This window comes from Garra rufa, chromosome 9 (genome assembly GCF_049309525.1).
Source record: "Garra rufa chromosome 9, GarRuf1.0, whole genome shotgun sequence".
Lineage (NCBI taxonomy): Eukaryota > Metazoa > Chordata > Actinopteri > Cypriniformes > Cyprinidae > Garra > Garra rufa.
The window spans coordinates 7,063,151-7,086,720 of NC_133369.1; the positions used below are offsets into that span (position 1 = coordinate 7,063,151).

At 33.6% G+C, this 23,570-nt stretch overlaps 1 protein-coding gene across 2 annotated transcripts; it reads right to left on the minus strand.

Annotated features, from left to right (window-relative positions):
- Positions 1 to 308: 308 nt before the first annotated feature.
- On the minus strand, positions 309 to 22,742 carry septin7b (septin 7b). Of its 2 annotated transcripts, XM_073846505.1 has the most exons (13): positions 22,625 to 22,742; positions 20,146 to 20,255; positions 19,571 to 19,671; positions 19,288 to 19,422; positions 13,220 to 13,337; positions 12,807 to 12,899; positions 12,405 to 12,501; positions 11,167 to 11,218; positions 10,734 to 10,859; positions 6,227 to 6,247; positions 4,480 to 4,615; positions 2,952 to 3,085; positions 309 to 1,245 (listed from the first exon to the last, which is right to left on the minus strand). In XM_073846505.1, exons 1-13 carry the CDS (start codon positions 22,632 to 22,634, stop codon positions 1,206 to 1,208), a joined length of 1,173 nt encoding a protein of 390 aa, XP_073702606.1. In that variant the 5' UTR covers positions 22,635 to 22,742; the 3' UTR covers positions 309 to 1,205. The 2 variants fall into 2 exon arrangements, with proteins under 2 accessions (XP_073702606.1, XP_073702607.1); XM_073846506.1 differs by lacking the exon at positions 6,227 to 6,247.
- Between the last annotated feature and the right edge of the window lie 828 nt (positions 22,743 to 23,570).

A 23,570-nucleotide genomic window follows, 5' to 3' on the forward strand; every position in this document is an offset into this window, starting at 1 on the left:
TTAAAATATGTCTAGTTTTATTAATTTTGTTTCAGTTATTTTAGTACATCTATATAAATAAAAAATAGAAAAAAGTAAATTTTAATTATAATTAATCAACAAGTAAAAATTGAATACTGAATAACACTACTTCTAATGCAATACAGGGGGACAGAAAGTGAAATATGAATATTATGATCAGTGTTTCATGTACAAAAACATGGTTGTGGGTAGATTTTTAGTAGATTTGAATGTTTATTTAAAAAAAAAAAATACTTATGAGGTTCAACACTACTTGAGATCTTTCCGCAATCTAAATGAGCAACCTGTATCATCACAAGTTTATTAAGAGACTGTACAATACAAATGAAAAATAAAATTAAAAATACAGAGACTGAGAACATAACATAAGAAAACAAAAATCGCTTTGGACTCGTGTCCTAACAGCTGAAATACTGTACAGCAGAGGTGAGCTTACAGACAAACATGTTGAAACCTCTCTAACATGAGCACGACCGTTCAAGAATATCTCTGATGCTGTCCATGAATTAAGACACACTCGTCTGCTGAGTATTCTAAGAAACATACAAAAAATATTACGTTAGCTGTCTTGGTGTACGTATACATATTTATATATATATATATATATAAAAATAACTGAAATAACATTAATGAAGTTATAGGAGGTGGTCAAAGGATATTTTGACTAGACAGACATTATACTTTGGAAACACTTTTGCGATAAGAGAAAAACAAAATTAGAAGCCAAAAGAGCAAATAATACGTTTTGCCCGTCCCCGGATGTCACTTGTGTATTAACAGTTGTAGAATTTGGCCACGTTACATGGGATTCTCCAGGTTTATCAAGGGGGAAAAAAGACAGCACAGTCACATTTTTTCCTTTTTAAAAAACGCACTTCTGTTATGGAGGTTCATGTTATTTAGTTGACGAGTAAACAATTTATCACCAAAATATAGTTCAACAGTTAGACATTTCTTTTTTGGAATATAACTGTAGACATCAGCTGGTATGTGAGTTCATTATTTATTTTCGTTTAGATCGGTATGGGTTTGGCTTCACAAAGGTAAACGCTTTAGCGGAAGTCCACGAACAGCTTGAACGCCTCCGTCAGACCTGCAAGGACAGTCTGAGTCTGAAGGCTACACAGATATCAGGTCAGGGGGGGATTGGCGAATGAGAACAACCTGGTCATTGTTAATGATTTTTAAAAGATCTTCCCTTTCTTCTTATTCTTTTCCAAAGTCCTGTGTGGGAGAAAAAAAACAAAACAATAATAATTTTTAAAATCTGCTTTGAGCAGGGATGCATCATTATAGAAATTCAAATGGATCAGAATTGGATTAAAAAAATAAATAAATTGTAAAATAAAATAAAATATATTTAATTTATTAACACATTCTGTGTTTTCCATAAATTTTCTGGATTTCATTTGAATGGTTTCATCAAATTTGAATAATCAAAAGCATCTCTAATTTAATTTATTAAAAAATATTTTTTTATTTAATAATTTTTTTTAAATACTTTGTGTATTTTGTTTGTTGTGTAATGTTTCGTGGTAGTAGTTCTATCATTACATATATATTTATATGTATATATTTTTGTCACAGCTTCAAGTTAAATTGAACTTTTATTTTGACGGGTTGCTGTGAAGGCCTTTCTGTTTGTGTGTGTGTGTGTGTGTGTGTGTGTGTGTGTGTGTGTGTGTGTGTGTATGTGTGTGTGTATGTATATATATATATATATATATATATATATATATATATTTTTTTTTTGTCACAGCTTCAAGTTAAATCAAACTTTAATTTTGACGGGTTGCTGTGAAGGCCTTTCTGTTTGTGTGTGTGTGTGTGTGTGTGTGTGTATGTGTGTGTGTATGTATATATATATATATATATATATTTTTTTTTTTTTTTTTTTTTGTCACAGCTTCAAGTTAAATCAAACTTTAATTTTGACGGGTTGCTGTGAAGACCTTTCTGTTTGTATATATATGTGACATTCAAATGGATCAGAATTGTTTTTTTTTTTTTTTTTTAATTGTAAAATAAAAAATAATATTTAATATATTATTTAACCCTTGTGCAACCTTATGGACATTTTTGGTTCATAAGTGATAAGTGGTATTTTGGTTATAAGTGTGCCTGTGTTAATGCCACCTGCATAAATTTGGGCTCAGGTGTTTATTTTTATAGAAATTTCACCCTCATTTCCTTAAAAAAAAAAAAAAAAAAATCAATACTCACACTCAGGACCTTAAGGACAAAAATGTCCACATCGAAACCCATTAAAACTGCAATTTTTTAACCCAGGGCCATTTGACTATAAAATGATGCAATATTTGTTAATACGCATTCATTCTATTGGCAAGGCTTCAAATTTTACATTTTTACCATTTTTTACTAGATTGTGCCATTTTTTTCAAATTTGGCATATCTTTTTTTTTTACAACTCTAACACTACATAAAAATTAGAAATGCCTCAAAATAAATGTTGTTCTTCACTGACACACCCAATAATCTAATAAGCAAAGAAAAAAAATTCTGCTTAGCATTTAGTATATGGAAATTAACTACTATTTTTTATTTTTTCATAAAAAAAAAACACCTGTGGCATTATGTAAACAAACCAGTATTTAAAGGGTTACAATTCTGAAAATTAATGAATGTTTGGTATCTACGGATAGAACAGATGCTGGTTAAAAAAAAAAAACTCAACGCAAGTGAAATAAAAAATATTAATAAATCATATTTGTATGACAGTTTTTGGACATGGACATTTCTGTCCATTTTGCACCTATGTGTAACTTTTTTTTGACGCACAGGGGTTAAAATATTAATATATAAAAACATATATATATATATATATATATATATAATTTAAAAATAGGAATATATGATTTATTAAACAAAATAAAACAAAAAATTATATATATATAAATTGAATCCCATACATTTTCTGCTGCTCCAGGATACGCTGCTGGGTCTCCCAGGTGGATCTCTCCTCCTCAAACTGACGTCGTCTCTCCTCCAGCTCCTTATGCTGAGCCTCCAGGTTCTTCTTCATCTGCTCATGACGCCGCTGCAGCTGCACATTCACAAGAAAAAAAAAGGTCAGGCTCTGTTATTGCCTATCAAATCAAGTACACCAAGCAGACAGCTAACACAGAATGCAGGATTAAATTAAAGAGTGAGGAAAAAAAAAAAAAAAGCATTTCGAACTTGAGTGTGCAACAGTGTTATTTTAGTTGCACTGAGATACTACTATAGCTTTATTAATACTATGAATTTAATTTTTCCATAAATTTTTTTCTGGATTCATATATTTTTCTTTCCAGACTTTGTTTTAATGGTTAAAATCAAATTTAATTTTATTAATCCAAAAGCAAGTCTAATTATTTGAAATGATGAAACATTGAGGGCTTATGTTTTTCCCCACAAATTCAGTTTTTTTTTTTTTTTTTACCAAATTCTGTATTTTCCATTAATTAAAATTTTAATAAAAAATTAATTAAATTTTAATAATCAAAAGCATGTCAAATTAATTGATATCATGAAACTTGTACAATTTAACACCAATTTAAAGTTTAAGTTTAACAAAATTTACATTATTAAAGGCCCTGTTTTTTTTCTCTCTTTCAAATTCAGCAACCTAATGGATGCAAATCTATTCAGATTATATTATACTTGAAATATTAAATCAGTTTTATTTTTTTTTACCCCAATACATTTTTTTTCAGTTTTATTTTTTCTGGATTCTGTTTTTCCCCCTTACCTTTATTCTAATAGTTTAAGTCAATTTTATTAATCAGAAAGCATGTCTAATTAATAGAAATCATGAAACATTAAGGGCCTATGTTTTTTTCCCTTCAAAGTCAGTTTTATTTTTTACCAAATTCTGTGTTTTTCCATTTATTTAAATTTTCTGGATTCCATTTTAATGGTTTAATTAAATTTTAATAATCAAAAGCAGCTCTAACTAATTAATTTTTTTTATTTAATTAATAAAGTATTATTTTTTTAATGCTGTGTTGTGTATTTCCATTTTTCTGTTAAATATTTTTCCTCATAAATACTCCTTAAGTAATGTTTCAATATTAGTTTTTATAAGTAGTAGTAGTTCTATCATTACATATATATTTATATGTATATATTTTTGTCACAGTTTCAAGTTAAACCAAACTTTTATTTTGACGGGTTGCTGTGAAGACCTTTCTGTTTGTATATAATATGACAGTAGTTTTTCTCAAATTTTCTAAAATGCTCATGAAGTGACTCTTAGAGCAATTCTAGCGATTGTTTATGTGTTCATGTACTTATATGAGGCGCCATGCGCTCTTCAGTATGTGTGTAGTAAACAAAACTGCATGTCTGCCCTATTCACTCATACATAAACACACAGAAAACGCAGGATTCACATATAAATAGTATTTCTGGCTTAATATTCACAGAGCACACACTGAGGAATTGTGTTGTCAGTACCTCTGCCTCTGAATCTTTGAGCTTCTGGATCTTTTCCTTGACTTTCATCTCAAACACCTGCTCCATCTCCATCTCCATCTTCTTCATTTTAGTCACATGCTCCCTTCTCTCCTCCTCCATCTGGGCAAGAGGACTCCTAGTATTGACACATTTACAATCATTAGAGTGCATCCCACACACTTCTCCAGAGCAATGCATCCCTGTGCATCTTCACAAGACAAGATGAGATGGAAAGGTGAACCAACAAAGCCCTCTTTGCTCACTTTTTATCCCAAAGATGAGCTTAAGGTGACACCCGTGACCAATCGCACCTCTGGCAACTATAAACGCTCATGGTCGACCATGAGCAATCTTACTAAGGCAGCGAAAAAGGAGGAAGAACATCGAACAAACATCCTGGTTCGCGAAGAACCTGAAAGCTGTTATTGGCCAAAGCATTTATGCTGATCAGACATTAGTAAGCGGTGCAGGAAAGCTGCGAAAAGGTATGGCAGGAACATATGAGAGAAAACGGGTGGGCATTTTTAGACGATTTTGATTTAGTCAAAATGATTTATCAATGATGCATCTCAATCAGGGTTATTATCGTTGACTGAAATTGAAATTAAAACTATTATACTAAATGTTAACTGAAAAAAAACAAAAAACTAAAAATACATTTTTTTTGTCATTTTTATTTAATGTCACTCAATTTTTTTTATATGTCTGCATAGTTTTATTAATTTAGTTTCAGTTATCCTTAGTAAATCTATATAAATAAAAATTAGGGGGGAAATATATATAATTAAATAAATATGAGTAATTAAATATTTTCATAAATAATTTAGTTTTTTAAATAATTCAAAATATGAATAAAAACTATAATACTACATAAATAATCATAAAATAACACTGATCTCAATTTTGAAATGGCAAAATATCATGACATTTCATTTCACATATTCACTTTTTTCATTTTAATTTTAGTTAATGATTTAGTAATTTGGTACTGTCTTTTTTTTTAATTTAAAAAAAAATTCTATATAGTATATGTCTGTATAGTATCTAATTAATTTTATTTTTAATTGTTTTTAAATGTCATGTCATGTCTGCATGGTTTTATAAAATAAATAAATCTTAAGTTTATTTTATTCGCTAACACCATAAAAATCATTACCAATAAATGAAGAAGAAAAGATTTTAAGTATTTCTTTTACTTGAACTAATTAACAAAAACAGAATGGAAATAATTAGCAAATATATATACATACATACATACATATATATATAATTTAATAAATATTAGTAATTAAATATTTAAATAATTTTATAAATTATATAAAAACTATAATACTATATAAATGATCATGAAATGACACTGATCTCAATTTTGTAACTGCAAAATAAAAAGATCTTATTCATAAAATACAAGCAGAATGAAACTGAATTGAATGCAACCATTTTTGTGAATCAAAGTTTGAGGAAGAAATGCAATGCATCCGTGAATCAATTTTTTCTCCCACTCATAGACAAACAAGAGGAACTACTCCTGGATATTTCACATCAGGAAAATAAGGAAGGGTTTGACTTCCTCTAATCTAACCAATACAACTGGATTGTTGTCACAAGGTCTATTACTCCCCGGAAAAATCACACATGGAGCTGGTGGAAAAAAGAGGGAGATAACGGACACCAAAAGACGCTGTTCCCAAAGGAAGAGAGGATCTGTACAACACAGGGATTTGGAAAAATGTAAATGACCACTTACATGCCTTCAACCGTGTCAACTCTAAAAGACAAAAACACACACACTTAGCATGCTACAAATCATAATGTGCACTGAAGAGCAAAATAATACGTGTCAACAGAAAGCAGATGAGAGAAAAGACTAGTTTGGATTAGAACACTTTTAATGTGGTTTCCTGCAAAAAACGATATTTTAGGTTAGAGGTGACTGTCGACTACTTGGAAGCTGCATGGCGTGACCACAAACGTGTCTGTAAGCGCGTGCTCATGCATATGTGCACACGTGCTTGTGTTAAGAGTCTGGCTTCTTAAATTAATGGTTAGCGAGCACAGCAAACTGTGAAGGGATATCTTAATATAAACCTCCTCAAACAAGATAAATGTACTTACAGAAAATATATTTAAGCGATACAGTCATGTAAGAGTCAACATGAAATCCAAATCGACCCAATTTACTTAGCTTTTCCATTATATATTAGATAATATATATTATATATTTTTTTATATTATATGTGACCCTGGATCACAAAATGAGTCTTTAAGGAGAAGTTCACTTCCAGAACAAAAATTTACAAATAATGTACTCAGCCAAGATGTTCATGTCTGTTTCTTCATTTGTAAAGAAATTATGTTTTTTGAGGAAAACATTTCAGGATTTTTCTCCATATAGTGGACTTCTATGGTGCCCCGAATTTGAACTTCTAAAATGCAGTTTTAAACTTCTAAAAAGCAGTTTCCAAACATGGATTAAAATGTTCACAAATGCGGGTGGGGTCCTTGTTTTTTTTTTTTTGCAATTTATATATTTTTTAACCTTAAACGTCTTGTCTTGCTCTGCCTGAACTCTGTTCTGTATGTCGAAAAACTCCCATCTAATTTTCTCCCTTAACTTCAAAATCGTCCTACATTGCCGTTTTAGAATTTTTGTTAAAGGTCCCATATCGTACACATTTCTGGAGGTTTATTTTATTTGTTGATGTCCTTAAGAATATATATTTGCGGTATAAGTGCCAAAATCCATCTCAATATATTTTTACAGCTCCTTTTTTAGGAGCTCTGTCAAAAACAGGTCGATTTTGGCCCATCTAATTAATATTCATGAGCCTCTCTTCTGATTGGCCTGTTGTTTTCTGAGTGACGCACAACCAGGCCAATCACAGGTAACTACGGTCATGTTTGCTGTAAGCGTAAGCGAGCTCAGAGCAATAGAGAGAGCCTAGTCTGCTGATACTCAACAGGATATTTTAGAATGATCATTAATGTTTTTTCTTTTACAAACACCGAATGCAGTAGGCTACATAACTGTTGCTTTAGTAAAGCCCCTTTCACAATGCGCGCTGATTCTGGAAAATTACGGGAACTGTGTGAACCAAAGCCAGAACCTAAAGGCAGTGTTGTAGTAATGATGCACGTTATCAAGCGACTCTTCACAACGAAAAATAACGTTACGTGCAAAGTGGAATGAAGCAGCGATCATCAGGCAGAGCCAGCTCCTCACTATCAGCGCTGAAGCACAGTTTGTTCAGGTTAGTTTCAGTTTAGTGAAACGTACGCGTCGCATTACATCTCACATCCAAACGTCACATGTCTTTATGGTTTGTGTGTAAAGCAAGCACAGATTAATCGCAAACACAAATTGTGGGACACATTATCCGTGTATTTACCGGAATCGCTGTGTGAAAGAGGCTGAAGTTGACGTGCCGCTGGTCTCTTATATTAACGTTGTTCTGAAGCCTGTGTAAGTTAATGATCGTAGCTTGCCATCTATCGACTGAACAGGGTTTTCTCAACTTGTTTTCCTGTTGTTGTTGCTCAATGGAATGGATGCGTTGTTGTCTGGGGGTTTGACAAAAGGAGGGTGGGACGTTGGTTTGTGACTGAAGGCGGTGACTTGAGTCGATCGGACGTCACATCATTACGGAAGTCACAGCTGCTCGTGAAAATGAACAGCTACTTTAAGCAGGCTGTGTGCAGTTTACTGTGGATTGACTGTTTTGAAACTCATATGGTAGTTACATAGCCCCTAGACCTTAGTTATCATGAAAAAAGCCAGGAAATTTTGATTTTGACGATATGGGACCTTTAAGGGTGTTTGACTTGCAAACACTGGGTCGGTACTTCTGCAGCGATGTAGGATGATTTTGAAATGATTTTTGAAGTAGAGGGAGAAAATTAAAAAATGGGAGTTTTTTAACCTACCCTAATTGTTTTAAACTAGAAATGCACAGGACTAATACACATCACAGAGAGAGACGAGCATTTGAGGTTAAAAAGTATATAAATTGTAATAAAAAAAAAAACATAACCAATCGATTCGCTAGATAAGACCCTTCTTTCTTGACTGAGATGGTTTACAGCTGCATTTGGGATCATTTGAAGCTGCATTTAAACTGCATTGCACCATAGAAGTCTACTATATGGAGAAAAATCCTGAAATGTCGTGCTCAAAAAACTATTTTTTTTTATGACTGAAGAAAGAAAAACATGAACATCTTGGATGACATTTTCTGTAAATTTTTGTTCTGGACGCAAACTTCTCCTTTAAGTAGAACAGGTATAATTGTAGGGGAAAAAAAAAAAAAAGATTTTTTCTTTTATGCCAAAAATCATTAGGATATTAAGTAAAGATCATGTTCCATGAAGATATTTTGTAAGTTTCCAATTGTAAATATATAAAAACTCAGTTTTTGATTAGTAATATGCCTGGCTAAGGACTTCATTTTGACAACTTTAAAGGTGATTTTGTCAATATTTAGATTTTTTTTTAGACAAGATTCCAGATTTTCAAATAGTCGTATCTCGCCCAAATATTGTCTTATCCTAACAAACCATACATCAATGGAAAGCTTATTTATATTTATTTAGCTTACAGATGGACCCTTATGACTGTTTTTGTGGTCCAGGGTCACATATTATTATATTAAATTATATTATATTATATCACATAGCATACAACCATTACTAACTCCATTCATTAATGGCCACATCTCACAACACAATCTATTTCTAATGGATAAAATCCATTTGTCTTGCCCTACATTTTCCACCCATAAATATTGAATACTCAGTTTGATTTGCAAACAGCATTTTGTGTTGATTTTTAAAAATAGAAGTAGGCCAGCCACAAATGCAAGTATGGCGGTTTACAGTGTGCTCTCCAATATACCAGACAACAGGAAATGATGCAACATAAAATGTTACAATGCTGTTTCACAACTAAGCATCACAAATATTGCCTTAAAACCTTCTTTAAAAATTCTATCTATCTATCTATCTATCTATCTATCTATCTATCTATCTATATTTTTTTTGAAGAATAAAGAATTATCTTGTGCTCACCAGGGCTGCATTTACTTGATCAAAAATACAGAAAAAAAACATTGTAAAACTGTAATATTGTAAAATATTATTACAGTTTAGAATAACTGTTTTCTATTTGAATATATTGTAAAAAATATAATTTATTCCTGTGATGCCAAACTGAATTTTCATCAGCCATTACTCCAGTCTTTAGTGTCACATGATCCTTGAGATATCATTCTAATAAGCTGATTTATTACTTTTATGATCAATATTGGAAACAGTTATGCTGCCTAATATTTTTTTGGAACCTGTGATTTTTTTTCAGGATTCTTTTATGAATAAAAAGTTAGAAAGAACAGCAATTACTTAAAATAGAAAAGTCTTTGCTATCACTTTTTATTAATTTTACACATTCTTGGTGAATATTAATTTCTTTTAAAAAAAGAAAAAAAAAGAAAATTTACTGACCACAAATTTATAAAGGGTATAACATGTATTTGAAATAACATGTTCATTTTCACTTTTTATTTATTAAAGAATCCTGAAAAATTATTTAAGCAGCAGAAATGCTTTAAACATTGATAATAAAACAGCATATTAAAATGATTTCTGATGGATCATGTGACACTGATGACTGAAGTAATGATGCTGAAATTCAGCTTTGCATCACAGGAATAAATTATATTTTAAAGTATATTATAATAGAAAACCACTATTTTAATTTGCAATAATATTCACAATATTACTGCTTTTTCTATACTTTTAATCAAACAAATACAGCCTTAATGAACAGAAAGGACTTCTTTAAAAAACATTGAAAATCTAACAGCTGTATTAAATCATTCATAAACATAAATGCTAATATAACATTACTAATAATCAGACGGCTGTTAAAATTCATACACGCAACACCAAAGACGTTGAGTGACACGTGCCAGGAACACATTGTTGCTTGAGTGTTATAATTTACATTCACACGTTGTGACTCAATGAGGTCAGAGTCGCGAGTCGAGGGTGTTTTAAGCGTCTGAGATGAGGCAGCATGGAATGTAACCCTGCATATAACGGATGCTATCTGCAGTCTTACATTATTCCAGGCATTTCCGCTCACACTTATAGTGTATAAACATCATGAATCTCATAACAATCCATGCAGGCAAAGGCCTTTGTCATTTGATATGAAGTGCATGTTCTTGGATCAAGCAGACAGAATTGTTGCAACTTACTTGGTGAGCTGGCCTTTGGTTTTGTTGTTGTCGATTCCGTTACAGGTAACGGCCGCAAGCTTCCTGCTTCTGTAGTTCTCATAATGGACGTTATTTGTGACGTCCTTGAGGTCCTGCATGTGGGTTCTGACATAAAACAAGGTAAACAAGTACATTTTTATACACTGGCTCCACAAAGCCATGCTCAAAGTATAAGTGGCAATACATTAGATATATAAAATATCAAACCAAGTAGCATTTATGTTGAAGAAAAAGAGCAAAAGCACACTTTTTAAGCAATGCATTTAACAGAAGTTGCTCTTGTGGTCAAATTGCTAAAGTGAAGTCTCGTTCACTCCCCAAAGCTATTGCTGTTGGGTTTCCACAGCTTATTTCCACAAGACTTCAGCCAAACGCAAACTGTATTTTGACTTGCGGCGGCTATGTTTTGTACCTGATAAGCATATTCCTTAAGAGTGTGAAATCACAGTGGTCTCCATTCTCAACTGTGGAGGGAAAAAAAAGATAATCAGGTTTTAAACGCATCAAGCTGTTTTTCAAATGCCATTTGTAATTGTTAACTGCTGGATAAAGACTTTATAGAAATGTACAAAGATTGACCTCACAAACAGTCATTTCTAACTGATGTAATAATTTATTAGAGCATACAATCACATCCAGGATCAACTACAATACTGTTTAAACGTTGAAGTCAGTAAGATTTTGTGAAAAAAGTCTCTCTCACTCACTAAGGCTGCATTTTTTGATCAGAAATACAATAAAATCAGTAATATTGTGAAATATTATTACAATTTAAAATAACTGTTTTCTATTCAAATATATATTGAAATGTAATTTATTCCTGTGATGCAAAGCTGAATTTTCCCTGGTATAATTTATCAGTATTTACAAAGATTGACTTCACAAACAGTACTTTCTAGCTGATTTAATAATGTATTAGAGCATAAAATCCCATCCAGGAACAACTACAATACTGTTCAAAAGATTGAGGTCAGTAAAATTGTTTTATTGTTGTTGAAAAAAAGTCTCTGACACTCACTAAGGCTGCTTTTATTTTATCAGAAATGCAGTAAAATTGTGAAATATAATTGCAATTTAAAATAACAGTTTTCTATTCAAATATATTTTGAAATGTAATTTATTCCTGTGGTGCAAAGCCGAATTGTCCTGGTATAATTTCTTATTATTTACAAAGACTGACCTGACAAACAGTAATTTCTAGCTGATGTAATAATTTATTAGAGCATATAATCACATCCAGAAACAACTACAATACTGTTCAAAAGACTAAGGTCAGTAAAAAAAATTATGTTTTTGAAAGAAAAATTTATTTGATTAAAAAATACAGTAAAATCAGTAATATTGTGAAAGATTATTATAATTTAAAATAGCTCTTTTTCTATTCTAATATATTTTAAAACATAATTTATTCCTGAAAAGCAAAGCTGAATTTTCCTGGTATTATTTCTTAATATTTACACGTTTTCTATCCAAGTGGGAACCTAGTTCAGTGACATATTCTTAAATCACCCGATCCTGCACAATACCACTCCTAGTTAATTATTTTAACGTTAGCTGCCCAACTGAAATGTTCATAGGTTTGAAATTAAAACCGCAACTTTAATAATTTCAGATGCATTTCAGTGTCAAAGGCATTTCAAGAGCATCTACCTTCTGCCACTCCCCATGGGTACTGCCTTCCTCTAACCTTCTTGCCATTCACCTCGATGATAGTGTTGCTTCCGACCACAGCCAGGGGCAACCGATCCTTCAGAGAGAGAGAGAAAGAGAAAGAGAGAGAGACTCATGGATGGCTGTGTACAAGGAATCTGTGCTAAAGTAACATGCAAAGCCTGGCAGACTTTCAATGTACAGCCACCTGGTGAACCACATGCACTGTCCACCTCCACAGACACAGATCCAGAAATTTTTATCAATTTATTACACTGTTCTCCTATATGAACAACACTTAAAGGGGATAGATCATAGAAAATAAGATATTTCTATTTCCTTTTGGAAAGTACAAACACAATGTGACCTCAAAAACATATTATAGAAGTGTGGAACTCTTACTTTGATTTTTTTCACAATCTTGTTTTCCTCCTCATCATCCGTCTCCGGAAACTCGTAGATTTTGATCTTGTGCTCCAGGATTTCTCGCATAATCTACAGAAGCATAAAAACGACTTTAAAAATCACACAACTTCTCTGTGATTCCTTCGGGCCCAGCACACAACCTCCAGAGGATCACCAAGAGCGATTGTTTAGGGTTGAGGAACATCCTCTGTTTATTTATTCGTGGATGTGCTCAAATCTTTTTATCTGATCTTTCCTGTCTAGGCGGTAATGCTGCGCTCCTGCTCATGGTCCCTGCAGAGATAATACTCTTGACAGATGGCAAAGCACTCAAGACACACATGGTGCCGGAGGCTTGAACTCATGCTGTCTCTTCTTGCCTTTTTCTTAATTAGGAGTTTTAAACTGACCTGTTTCTTGAACTGTTGGCACTCTTCGGGTGTCAGGGTATCTGCTTTGGCAATCAGTGGGATGATGTTGACCTTCTCATGCAACCGTTTCATAAACTCGATGTCCAAAGGTTTCAGTCTGGTGGAAAAACATACAACACAACACCATGATAATGATCACACAGTTCTCTCAGTCTCAATAGCTTTTTAATGGTCTTTTGCAAACGCAAAAGGTTAGGGATTTGAACTTTTGCACAGTTAAAAAACACTCACATTTGCTTTGGAAAAGGTAATAATGTAGTTCAAACATCCAACTAAATGTTAAACATTTTAAGAGAATACAAGTATTTAATAAATTAATATGAAAAGCAAACAAAATAACCATTACATAATTATGTATTAAACACTGGTGTCTTTTTAAATATTATTAATTGAAATATTGCCGTTTTGTTGTTTTATAAAAGCCAAAAAAGTCACTAGTGGTCCTGTGGTGTGTTTTTACTGCTAAATTGGTTTCCGTTTTGAATCAAGGGCAACAACACCCATATTATTTACTTTCTTCCACGCTTCAGTTCTGATAATCATCATGACTGTGTGGACACAAGACTGAATAGAGCGACACGTTCCTGCATCTTCACTGCAACCTCGGACAGATCTGTTATTGTCTGAGAACAGATGCTTACAGTAACACAGTCATTCTAATGTTTTCACTGACTAAGAGGAACATTTCAGTGACCTCAGCTCCGGTTTGTCAATGAAATCCATTATTAGACATCTTAGCAGGAAATAAACTCACAAATTTAATTTATGATATACAAAAAAATATAAAAATCTCTGCATCAAGACTGCATTTGAAACTAGGCTGCATTTATTTGATATAAACAAAATAGTAAAAATCAGTAATATTGTAAAATCACTATTTAAAATAACCAATTTCTATTTTAATATACGCTACCAGTCAAAAGTATTTGAACAGTAAGACTTTTAATGTTTTTAAAATTATTTTCTGCTTAACGAGCCTGCATTTATTTGATCCAAAATTCAGCAAAATACAGCATATTTTTTACTATTTAAAATAACTGTTTAAAATGTAATTTATTCCTGTAATCAAAACTGAACTTTAAACATCAAAAATCATTCTAATATGCTGATTTGCTGTTCAAGAAACCTTTTTTTATTATTATTATCAATATTTAAAACAAGATTCTTTGATGAAAAGAAAGATCCAAAGATCAGTCTACATCTGAAATACAAACCTTACAGAAATTAATACTTGTATTTAGCAAGGATGCCTTAAATTGATCAAAAGTGATAAAGACATTTATAATGTTACAAAAAAAATCTCTATTTCAGATAAATGTTGTTCTTCTGACCTTCTATTCATCAAAGAATCCTGAGAAAAATTCTACTCAGCTGTTTTCAACATAATGATAATAATAAATGTTTTTGAGCAGCAAACTACACAGAATATTACATTGATTTCTAATGGATCATGTGACTGGGGTAATGATGCAAAAAATTCAGCGTTGAAATCACAGGAATAAATTACATTTTAAAATATATTCAAATAGAAAACAGTTATTTTAAATAGTAAAAATATTTCAAAATGTGACTGTTTTTGCTGTACTTTGAATCAAATAAATGCAGCCTTGATGAGCAACAGAGCTTCTTTAAAAAAACATTAAAAATCTTACCGTTCAAAAACTTTTGACTGGTAGTGTATTTTAAAATGATTTACTTCTGTGATGCAGAGCAAAATTTTCCCAGTGTCACATGATGCTTCAGAAATCAGAAACATAGCTTGAAAATGGCTGTGCTGCTTAATATTTTTGGAAAAACTGATATTTTCTCAGAATTCTTTAGTCAAAATAACTGCATTTATTCTAAATACTTTGTTATTTGTAACAATGTAAAGGTCTTGACTGTAATATATATATATATATATATATATATATATATAGTTGCAATCAAAATTATTCAACCCCCCAGTAGGGTTGTAACGGTATGAGATTTTCACGGTATGATAATCGTCTCAGAAAATATCACGGTTTCACGGTTTCGTGGTATACGGTATTAAACTATCATTATTATTATTATTATAATCATCATCAGCTACAATGACCCTTAAATGAATAAAAAGAGATGTTTTTTGGTTGAACATGGTTTATTGTAACAAACTTTTTTTAATGAAAATAAAAAGTAAACTCATGGAAGTATGAGTCTACCTTTTGGGGGGGAAAAAATGAAAATGAAGTTGCGCATCACCCATTTGAACAAAATACGGAATAAGTTATTTCTCTTTATATTAGACACGAATAAACCAAACTGATCCTTCCTCTTTAACAGCATATATGGGAGAGCAATATGTGCAGGGTCATGTTTGTTAATATTTTCCTGAGATTATCATAGCAGCATGCATTTCTTAGCTTTTTTTCAGGTCAGGTTATGATGAAAAAATGTAAGCATGTTGAGATTTTCAGGGCTCAATTTTGACCGCTGAGGTGAGAGAATGTATCCACTTGTACTAAACATCCTCTCCGAAGGTACACTTGTGGCAGGAACACAACAATACTTTCTGGCCACATTTGCCAGATTTCATCAGCATGCATTATATATATATTTCAGTCATTATTTCTTCAGGCTTAACCAAACGTTTTTTTGACAGGTTGTACTAAAAACCTATGCATTTCAGTTAGTGTATTTGATGATTATTATTTTAAATGAAATTATAAAATGATCATTAAGTGTTCTCTGAGAGTGGCTCTGGATATGTTTCATGTGTTTACGTCTTCACTTTGTAGCGTTCCAGGCAAGTCACCCCAAACTGCCTGAGCGCATTTATAATAATTACATTATTATTAATTTGTTCGCAACGTTATATTGTCCTAAAGGCTATTTTTTTTTACTGTGTAACGTTACCACTTGCATAAACGCCGCACCCGTAGGTGCTGACATAGTGGTTTCGCGGGCTATGTCACCTCAGAACTCCGAACTGGGATTATATCGATCTAGTACGAGTTAACGAGTGGGAAGTCACGGGTTTGACGGCCGTTCCGGTGCACTTTCACGGGTAGAAGGTTGGAAAAACACGAGTTACGGTTTGCCTGAAACGCGGCAATAGTGAGTGAGACAGACGCTTTAAAAACCATGAGCCTCATGTACTTGAGTGTGTACTAGATCTACAAGGCGAAACGGCGCTGCTCATTCATAGAGACGCACAGAATATAGAATTACAATATATAGCAGTCTTTTTGCGCTGTTTATTCACAGACACACACATCGCGATTTAATTTACTGCACTGCTATATTTTGATTTATTCATCCATCTATCTATCTATCAAATCGCACATGTTACGTGACATCTGTATTATACTCTAATTGGGATTCCCTTTGCATCACAGAAATAATACGGCCATAAGGAATTTAGCTTTATCTTCACGGAGGGATGGTGTTCGCGAAAATGGGAGAATATGTAATTTCCTCCTTTAGCGGCCACTCATCGTCCACATTTCTTACAAACTGGATATCCATCTTCAAGGACAACCCCGCAATCATTTTTCGGATACTCAAAATATTCCCATACTGCAGATTTACATTTTTTTCTTTTCGGCGGGCCGCGGGAGATAGAGATTAGAATTTGCTGCGTATGTCTCTGACATTTTCGCCGCTGTAAAGGTATGGGTGGAGTCTAAGCAGTCAAGTGGAAAGAAGTTGCATATACACGGCAGCACGGGTGAGATCTGGTTTCATTATTATAATTTTTTTTCAAAACCGGGGATAAGCAAATGTGCACGATATGATAATCGTACATGTCAATATCGCAATAAACCGCCATACCGGTATACCGTTACAACCCTACCCCCCAGAGACTGCAGTACTTTACAAATAAAAGCTTGATTGAAGCTTCAGGAATTTATAAAAATTGCATCTACAACAGTGTACTGGCATATTAAAAGTGACAATGTCAATATATAATGTAATGTGTTGGAGTTCTAGGATTTTTTTAATAACACAGCTGTCATAATTATTCAACCCCTATTCAACATTGCCGTTTTAAGTCATTTATTTTTGTGGTAGGGAACAAAATTAAGCCTTTAGAAACTATTAAAAAAAACTGAATCAGCTTGAGATGTTACACACCTATACCATTATCCCATGCATGTGTTGAAGTTGAGTAGCAAATATGGTAAAGTCAACAGAGCTTTCACAAAAGCTATAGAGAAGAAATAGTTTTATTGTATTATAAAGTCTAAGGCTGTGTGAAGATTTCTAAGACATTAAAAGCCTTATTCCTTAGTTTAAAGTGTGTTGTACCAGAAAACCTTTGAGGGTGTTGAACCAAAAATGCACAATTTCATAAAATGTTTGATCCGACCAACTGAGAAAAACCTGCAATGTACAGCCAAAGACTTGCGAGATGACCCGATGAAAGGAGGAAAAATATTTCATTCCAGAGTAGAAGATAACATAAGATAAGCATGGCTTTCATGTTGGGGCATCTTGGCGAATACCAATCTTGATCAAGAAGAACAAAAATGTCAGCTTGAATATGCTAAAATTTATTTGGATAGACCTGTGGAGTTCTGGAAGAATGTTTAATGGAGTGATGTGACCAAACTAGAATTTTTTGGACGTATAGATCAGCGGTATGTCTGGTGCAAAAAAGGGAAAACTAATGAGCAGAAGAACACTATCTCCATGGTCAAACATGGAGGTGGGCTGATCCAATTATGGGGTTGTTTTACTGTAGCATGAAGTGGACTGTAGTGGAAGTATGAAGGAAACCATGGATTCTTTGAAGTATCAGGCCATTTTGCCAAGAATTGAGATGCCTTTAGAGCAAAGACCGAAGATGATGATCAATGGACTTTCCTGCAGGACAATCATCCCAAAGTAAACATCCAAATCTACTTATGCTTGGTTCAGGGATCAGTCACAGAATGTTCTTGAGTGGCCTGTTCAGTCTCCAGATTTAATTCTCATTGAAAATATTTGGTCGAATTTGAAGAAAGCAGTGGCAAAGTGAAAACCAAAGATTATCTGTGATCTAAAGCTTTTTCAGCAGAGGAATGGTCCAAGATTGCAGTAGAGAGGTGATCAACGCTTCTAAACACTTTCAAACAGCGTTTATTGGTGGTTTTAAATAATAAAAGATTCTGCACCAAATTTTACTTTTGGGGGTTAAATAATTTTGAACATGAACGTTTAGAGCAATTAGATTTTTTTTTCATTATTTATCAATTTATGTTCTCAGAATTACTCAAATGTGTATTAAAATACTTTATCTAATAGTGTACTAATGCCTTTGTAGATTTGTTTTTAGAAAAACAAATTATCTGGAACAAAATGTCTTGCATGTCAAGGGGGTTGAATAATTTCGATTGCAACTGTGTATATATATCTCTCTATATATATCATACTTTTCCAACCTCAAATTGAAAAAAATTGCGTCACTAATGCACAGGAACTACTTTAATTAGTGATACTAAATGGGGTGGTCAACAGATCAGTGGTAAGGTTTCGCCTTCATTTAAAGGTTGTATCAGCGATTTCTAGCCTGAAACATAAAGTGTCAAATTCAGCTGACCTTTCATCACGATCCGCTCGCTGCCTGCCCCATAAATTGTCTGTGAAAAAAACGCGTCTCTGTGGTCAGCCTAGGGTCCGAGATATGCCAAAAAAACAATCGGCACTACCAACCTTTCCACACATAAACAAACAGTGTTCCAACCAATCAGCGTCAGGGGTTTGGTGTTGTGGACTTTCGCACCGCCTCCCTCACATCCCTGCACCAGTAGGAAAGTCCACAACACCAAACCACTGACACTGATTGGTTGGAACACTGTTTGTTCATCTGTGGAATAGTTAATAGCGCCGATTGTTTTTTTGGCATATCTCGGACCCTAGGCTGACCAGAGAGACGCGTTTTTTTCACAGACAATTTATGGGGCTGGCAGCGAGCGGATCGTGAAGAAAGGTCAGCTGAAATTGACACTTTATGTTTTAGGCTAGAAATCGCTGATACAACCTTTAAGACATTAATAGAATAATAAACTGCGAGAAAGCAGGACAGGTCTCCAATCACTCACCCATGTCCTGAGGGTGCGATGAAATACAGGCAGCAGTGCACTCTGCTGTCCGGCATCTGCCGTCTGTTTACACGAGACTCGGCGTTCAGATAATCCTCAAACTTACTGTCGATGTGGTCAATGACCGGCTGCCAGCTGGAGCAGAAAACACACGAGAGATTCAGGTCATGCATTTACACCACGGTAATGAAAACACAATCACATAGCTATCTAATTATATCAAGCAACCTGATATTAAACCATGCTGTTATAATTAAATCTGGCACACTGAAACTGTTCTCACCAGTTGCTGTTGTCCACAGCGTCTCCAAATCCTGGAGTGTCCACTATCGTGAGCAGAAGTTGGACGCCTCCCTCCTTCATCAACACTTTGGACTGCTCCACCTGTGGATAACACCATTTGAATTACTATTTCTACATCTGCATATGCTCTAATAAATATTTAATAAGTAAGACCTCACAAATGGCTGGTGTAAACACTAGTAGCTAGTGTCTGCTTGGTCACTTCTGTTTACATACCACTGGGTATTAGTGGTGTGTGATGCAAAGGCAATTATCATAAAGCTGAAATGTTGTGTAAAGCTTAGGACTCACAGTCAGTCTAAAGGCTACAAGTACAAACATGCAGAACATAGCAGAGCTATTACTGAAGTATTACTTAAGTATGTTTGAGAAGCCAAGAGTATAGTAGCATAGGAACCTGGAAATATGTGTGTGGAGTTATGATCAAAAAACCTTCATAAAACTATATTCAGTTTTAAAAAGGTGTTTTTCACTTTCAGTTCCCAGAGCAGAACTGAAAAAAAGAACAAGCTGCATTTACTGACAGTTAAGAAACAAATCTTCACTCTGAACTACCTGAACTGTTTTCTTGATTCTGTGCGAGGGTCCAGGATATTCTCCAGATCCGTACAGATCCGTCAGGAACAGAGAATTTATCAGCGTGGACTTTCCCAACCCAGACTCTCCTGAAAAAAAAAAAAAAAAAAAAAAAAAAGAAAATACAGAGGTTAAAATGAGACCTGAATTCAGTACAACATCCTATAAAAAAATAGATTTACTAAAAGAACACTGCCTGAAAGAGCAAAAGAATAAGGTTTTAGTTTTATGTAAGATTAGGTTAAGTTTTTTCCGTGTTTACATTATCAGTCAAAATTATGGGGTCGGTCAGATTTTTTATTCAGCAAGGATTATAAATTAATAAAATTAAAAAATTAAAGTCAAAGCAAAGAGATTTACACTGTTACAAAATTCCTGTGATTTCAAAGCTTAATTTTTAGCATCATTACTCCAGTCACATGATCCTAATGATTCTAATATTCTGATTTGCTGCTCAAAAAACAGAAGTAGATTTTTTTCAGAATTCAGGATTTTCAGAATTATTTGATGAATAGAAAGTTCAGAATAACAGCATTTATCTGAAATAGAAACCTTTTGTAACATTACAAATGTATCATCAATTTAAAGCAGCCTTGCTAAATATAAGTATTAATTTCTATAATAAAATAATTTAAATATTGATAATAATAATAAATGTTTCTTGAACAGCAAATCAGCATTTTAGAATGATTTCTGAAGGATCATGTGACGCTGAAGACTGGAGTAATGATGAAAATTCAGCTTTGATCACAGGAATAAATAGCATTTTAAAATATATTCAAATAGAAAGCAGTTATCTTAAATAGTAAAAAATATTTCACAATATTACTGCTCCTGTTGTATTTTGCATTAAATAAAAGCAGCCTTGATGATCATAAGACACCACCTTTTAAAAAACAGAACCAAACATTTAAACAGTTCTGTATAAAATACAGTATTTGGCTTTGAAATAGCCAATGCAGATACAATATCTAAGAAGCAGGGTGATTTACTGCAGATTATTTGACAAAATTGCTTCTTATTACAGAATATTTACTTACGATTCACAAAAATAATATTTGGAAAGAATAAAAGGGGGGAAATGCAGCACTTAATCTCAAAATGGCAATTTAACATCTGATTTATTACATTTAAAATCTTAAAAATGTGACATTATTGGAATGAGACAGTAGCATCCATCTGATGCATGAGTAAATAGACGAACAATTAAAATAATAATGCAGATGGAATGCACGGACATGCCCTGTGTGAATTTCCTCTAGATATATTACGTCAATGCTGAAGGGAACAGTATTTTTGCATCCAGTCTAAGAACCCCAAGAAGCCCATGGGAGAAACAGTGGAATTAACCTCGCAAGCAGCTTTTTGGCAGTTCTTTAGTAAATCCGTTAATGGCCAAGATGTGACTAAGTGAACTTCACTCTAAATACTTACTGCTAATTGTTTGGGAAATTCAAACAAGCATTCTTGTGATGATTGATGACGCTTCATTATGTGTTTAGCACTGGTGTGAATACAGAGCGCAAGCAGCGGGACTAAACTAGAGTAAACGGATGAGCGCTGGATCAAGGTTAGAACTAAGAGAGCGTGGCATTCATCTGTGCGGTCTCACGCAGTGAGGTCAGCACATTAACTAGAGTAAATTGCTTCTGGCAGGGCGAGTGGCTGGCACCATTACAGACTTGGACGGTTTCCATACCCAAACACTAACGCTAGAACAACTGGGTAAAGTCCACCCACACAGCACAGCCAATTTGTATTACAAATCAGCACTATAAAACTTCATTAATGACAGAAAATCAGATCAATGTTAGGATATTATGTGATGAGAATGTTTTAGCCTTCTCCCAAGTCCTCCCAAAGACAATATTTTGCAGCTATAAAGACCACAAATAATGTCTCTCGAACATGTCTTTCACTCGCGACCGAAAATAACTCAAGCACACACAACCACGAGTCCCGGGGTCAGATTCATAAACGCAGGGGATGTCGGGTACAAAACCGCAGCTCGCATGCAAAGCCAAAGCAAACACTGCACTGTAAGCTTTCAGAGCAAATTCTAGCAAAAACAAGACAGATCTTGTATCACTGCAAACTTGATTAAACGTAAACGGATCAACTTCAAAGCTACGCTTTCGAAAATGTCAGCCATTTAGGTGTTCTTCACCGAAAAGCCTGCATTTTTCAAGATGAACAGGATGTGAAATCACTGCCATTCAACCCCTGCTTCCTGTGTGGTTATCCAAACAGCGTTTAGACCAAATGTCAAGAATGTAGTCTCAAACTGGCAAATGTTCAAAACTAGACAGGAAGCTCCTCAAGTGGTCATAATGACTGGAGCGTACACTGAATCCATCACGTGTCACTAACTTTGTTACACGTTTGGTATTTGCGAGCTGCATACCGAAGGTTATAAAGCAGATCAAAATCAATACATTCAAAGAATGTGTTTCCTTACCCACAACCATCAGGGTGAACTCAAAGCCCCGCTTCACAGACTTTCTGTACACTTGGTTGGGAAGGCTTGCGAAGCCCACGTATCCCTCCAGATTCTTCTGCTGCTGAAAACAGAGAGGAAAACACTTTTTTGATTTGAGAAACTCTCTCACACATTGTCAAATAAGCAAACAGAAGGTGATAATGCGCTATTCTCCGTGTATTTGTCATACTTACTGCTGTGTATTTGAATTCCAGAATTTGGTTTGGGTGATGAGGAGCAATGAAGATGTCAGAAGAGATGTTTTGCACGTCCAAAGTTCAGCATACGACAGCATTTTTGGACAAAGAGGGAGAGAGAAAAAGCACAAAAATTCATGACATATACACAGGCTTCAAATGCTTGGAATTGCTTTGGCAAGTCAAAAAAAAAAAGTTTAAGCTGAAGTGATGAGTGAACGTCAGAGGCTCAATGACGCAAGTGAGTCTAATCAAACATATACAAACAACTACTGAAGAATAAAGCAGTTTTAAAACTGGGGTCAAGTGGAAAAAAAGAATGTAAAAAAAAAATGTATTTAAATATTTTTTAAAATATATATATTACATTCAACAGTACAATACAACAAGCAGAGGGAAAAAGGAAAAATATTTGGGATAATTTATGTATAATATTTACTTATAATGTTAATGTTCTTTATACATTATTATTTTTTAATAATGAAATTATTTAGCTGGCTTTCAAATTTCAGGATGGGCTCTGTTGCATCAGGATGATCATATTTGGGGTCTGTGGCATGCAAAAAAATTGAAAACCACAGATCTAGGATGGTTTTAACTTTTTTTAACCCTCAAAAACTCAATGTGGCAACAAAACGTGGAATATTCCTCACATTAAGTCACCAAAACAAAAATAAAGAAAAAAATATAAATCACACCATTATTATTATTGGCAAAGTATCAGAAAG